The sequence below is a fragment of the Asparagus officinalis genome, chromosome 2 (genome assembly GCF_001876935.1).
Source record: "Asparagus officinalis chromosome 2, Aspof.V1, whole genome shotgun sequence".
NCBI lineage: Eukaryota > Viridiplantae > Streptophyta > Magnoliopsida > Asparagales > Asparagaceae > Asparagus > Asparagus officinalis.
The window spans coordinates 80,609,203-80,612,655 of NC_033795.1; the positions used below are offsets into that span (position 1 = coordinate 80,609,203).

General features: G+C 41.1%; 1 protein-coding gene across 1 annotated transcript in view; it reads left to right on the top strand.

The window, feature by feature from the left end:
- The window catches only part of LOC109831400 (60S ribosomal protein L7-like), a 2,824-nt gene continuing 990 nt past the window's right edge, over nucleotides 1,620-3,453 (top strand). The window contains exon 1 of the mRNA XM_020398725.1: nucleotides 1,620-1,739. Coding sequence (XP_020254314.1) covers nucleotides 1,620-1,739 — 120 coding nt within the window. The remainder of the gene's footprint in view (nucleotides 1,740-3,453) is intronic.

Consider the following 3,453-nt stretch of genomic DNA (forward strand, 5'->3'; position numbering starts at 1 on the left):
AATAAAAACATAACAGACATATTCAAATAAGATATAAGTCTGTACAACGCCTATTAGGCAAAGTTGTGATCTTGGACTTTGTAAAGTCTGAGAAAAATCTTGCTGACCCTTTGACTAAGGGATTATCCAGGAGTGTGGTTCTGGATTCATCGAGTGAGATGGGGTTAAGCCCATAAATGAGGTCACTGACAGCGGCAACCCAACCCTTATTTGGAGACGTAGTCCCAATGTCGGTTCAATATGGTAGAAACAAGCTGGACAAGTGACTCTCGTGTGGAGCATCGACCTAGATATATTTATATATCATTATGTAGCATTTGCTACTATCCCTTCTCTATGATGATGATGCTCTTATGATACAGCTGGCTAGGCTGAGTTTTACTCTTAATAAGTCAAACGCGTGTATTGTGGGGGGTATTAAATAAATAGCTGTAGTACCCTTTGAGGACTTACCTACGTGAGAGGAACCGTGATGGCCGCAGTTGGGGGGGCAGGACTGACCCCTAGAAACTCTCATGAGTCGGTTTTTTGTGGGCATGACCTTTAACGCTCAACCCGCTTAGCTCAATAGATGAAAACGTATTATGTGTGTTTTTATCAGTACCTGATCCAAGGGGCCTAATTCAAGGCCTAGTCCATTATGTCCCTCAGGTGGCGATGAACTCACTAAGGAAAGGTTCAAAGCCGAAAGCTACCTTTCCCGAATTCACGATACGAAAGGTTGCCCAACCTACATTTATTTTGTGATTTATTTATTGATTTATTATTTTGAATTTTCAGTCAATATTGCCTTTTGGGGGGACTGTTGGAAGCTTTGTTCATGAAAAGGTAATTTTGCCTTTGTGAATAGTTCCACATTGGAAAAAAGAGATGAATAGTAAAGGGTATATAATGGTTCTCTCCTTATTGGGCTTTGAATAGTGTTTTGGGTTTTGTGGGCTTTGCATTTCTACCACACGCGCGCGCGCACGCCACGCCTCGCCTCGCCACGCCACGCCTCGCCCGCACGCGCGTGCGCCGCACACGCACACCTTTTTGCTTCTCAAGCTTTTATTTTTGCACGTTTTACACGTTCTGTAATGGCTGCATGCGGGTAACGGAAGCAAGATTCGTGCATAACGGTCCCTTGGATTCAGCGGGGATTACACCTCTCCTCACCTATATAAGCAGGCTTGGAGCTCATTCAGAAGTACACCAACGAAGAGAAGAACTTCTAAGCTCTCTTCTTTCTCTACTCTCATTCCTCCAAGAAATTTCGGCTACATATTTTTCTATTTTTGGGCAACCGTTTTCGTCTGAGCATAAGCTCTATGACTCACGCCCGAGTGCAGAGGCCGGCCGATTCTGGGGGTTTTTACCGCTAGGGGAGAGGGGACAAATTGCGCTAGGGCGATAGGCGGGTCCTTAATCTTCTAGGACAGTGATATCATGACTGCTCCCGATCAGATCTGAATTTTTTAACTCTTTAATTTGTTTTTATATTATTATATTCCTGTTTTGACAGCAGAATTTGTGTAACCATGATATCTAGTAGATCAAATCGCCACACTACCGATTATTCTAATCATAAATTCTTGGTTTTCTCCAAGCAGATTTGGAAGAAGAAGACTCCATCGCAGATGGTCGTTCTCGATGAGCGTTTTCTATCCAACAAGGAGTTCAAGAGAGCTTACTTCAAAGCACACTTGGAAAAGTTCACTGCAAGGAGATGCGCTGTAACACCGTGTATCTTGTGTACGGTATTTGTATACGTATTGGTTTTTTTCCTGTATTTTCCTGGCACATTCTTCCCTTTCAGACCCCGTATTCGGATCTGGCCATGCTAGGTGGCACGTTACTGTTCATCATATCCAAATTTTGATTTCTTTCCTGTTCATCTTCTGAATCGGTATCGTTCCCGTATATGGTATTCGTATACGGCATCCGTATTCGTATCCTGTATCAGCACTCGAGTTCGTATCTGTTATTATTTGTCATTATTATTATTATTATTATTATTTAATTGATCATATTTTAATTAAACCCCAATTATGTTGTAATAGTTAGTTAAATTCTGTATTTTTGGTACCCGTCGCAATTATTGATATTCGACATTGTGTAGTAATTTCGGATTTATTCCTAAATTATGAAGCAAGTTCAGATTGTAAGATAAAATTTGTCAAAAAAAAATGATTTCTTAATAATGCTTTTTAAAAAAAACCCTCACGAGAATTCTTTAAATGATTTTTCAGAAAAATATAATTTCTCTTTACATATGAAAATGGAGTATACCCATTTTTGGGATTTTAAAATGGAGTATATCCATTTTAGTATTTTTAAAATGGAGTATACCCATTTTCAGGATTTTAAAATAGAGTATATCCATTTTCGTATTTTCAAAATGGGGTATACCCATTTTCGGAATTATAAAATGGGGTATAACTATTTTCGGATTTTTAAAATGGAATATATCCATTTTTGCGAGCTGGCGAACTAACCATTCAGGCGAGCTTAGTTCTTTTCTAGGTGAAGTCCAATGATTAGGCGAACTTCACTTCACCTACGAAGTTAAACATTCAGGCGAGCTTGACTTGGCCTATTTGATGCAGGTGAACAAGCAGACTTGGCTTGGTTCAGACGAACCCAAGTCTTGCAGGCGAAGTTCAGGCGTCGAGGAACATAACTTGCTACGAAGAACGGGTCATAACTTTCAAACCGTAAGTCAGAATTAGACGAATTATATATGAAAATCGACTATCTCGACGAGACGGGGCCGACCAAACCAAATATAGTTTGGTTTGACACCGTCCGTTTTGCCAAATTCCCTCCGGTTTGAGAGATATCTGCGTTTTTGTCTATTTTTTACTATTTTTGGTATTGTTCTTGCAGACGAACTTCTGAATTTCTCTGTTAGGGATAAATACAGTTTTATTTGCCTATAAAACCTCCTTTAAAGTTTTCAGACCCAAATCAGATTGCATGAGATTTTCTTTGTGTCAATAAAACCTACTATCATCTGATCTCTTTGGAAGTAAAATTTTGAAAAGTTTTCTTTATGATTCTCTCTTATTTTTTATTTATTTGGAGGACAAAATTTTAAAAACGACCTTCTTTCAAATTTAATAGGCAAAACCGACCGCCTAACAAAAAAATTGGCAAAATCGACCATTTTTTGCACGGGACTACCAGTCCCGTGCAAAAAATGGTCGATTTTCCAAATAAATCACCGACGCTCTCCCTCAGCCCCTTCTCCTCATCTCTCTCCATCCTCCTCCCCATCACCCGCCGAGCTCACCAAACCCACCGCCTCCTCCGCCAGCTCGACAGCTCGGCGGCGATCGGATCAGGGCGAGGGTGGATCTAATGGAGGTGAAGGTTGAGGTGGGCTGAGGGCGGATCGAAGCTTGGAGATGGTGCGGCGGGGGGAGAGGCATTGTAGGGGTGACGGTGGGTGAACGGCGGGCGAGAGGGCGA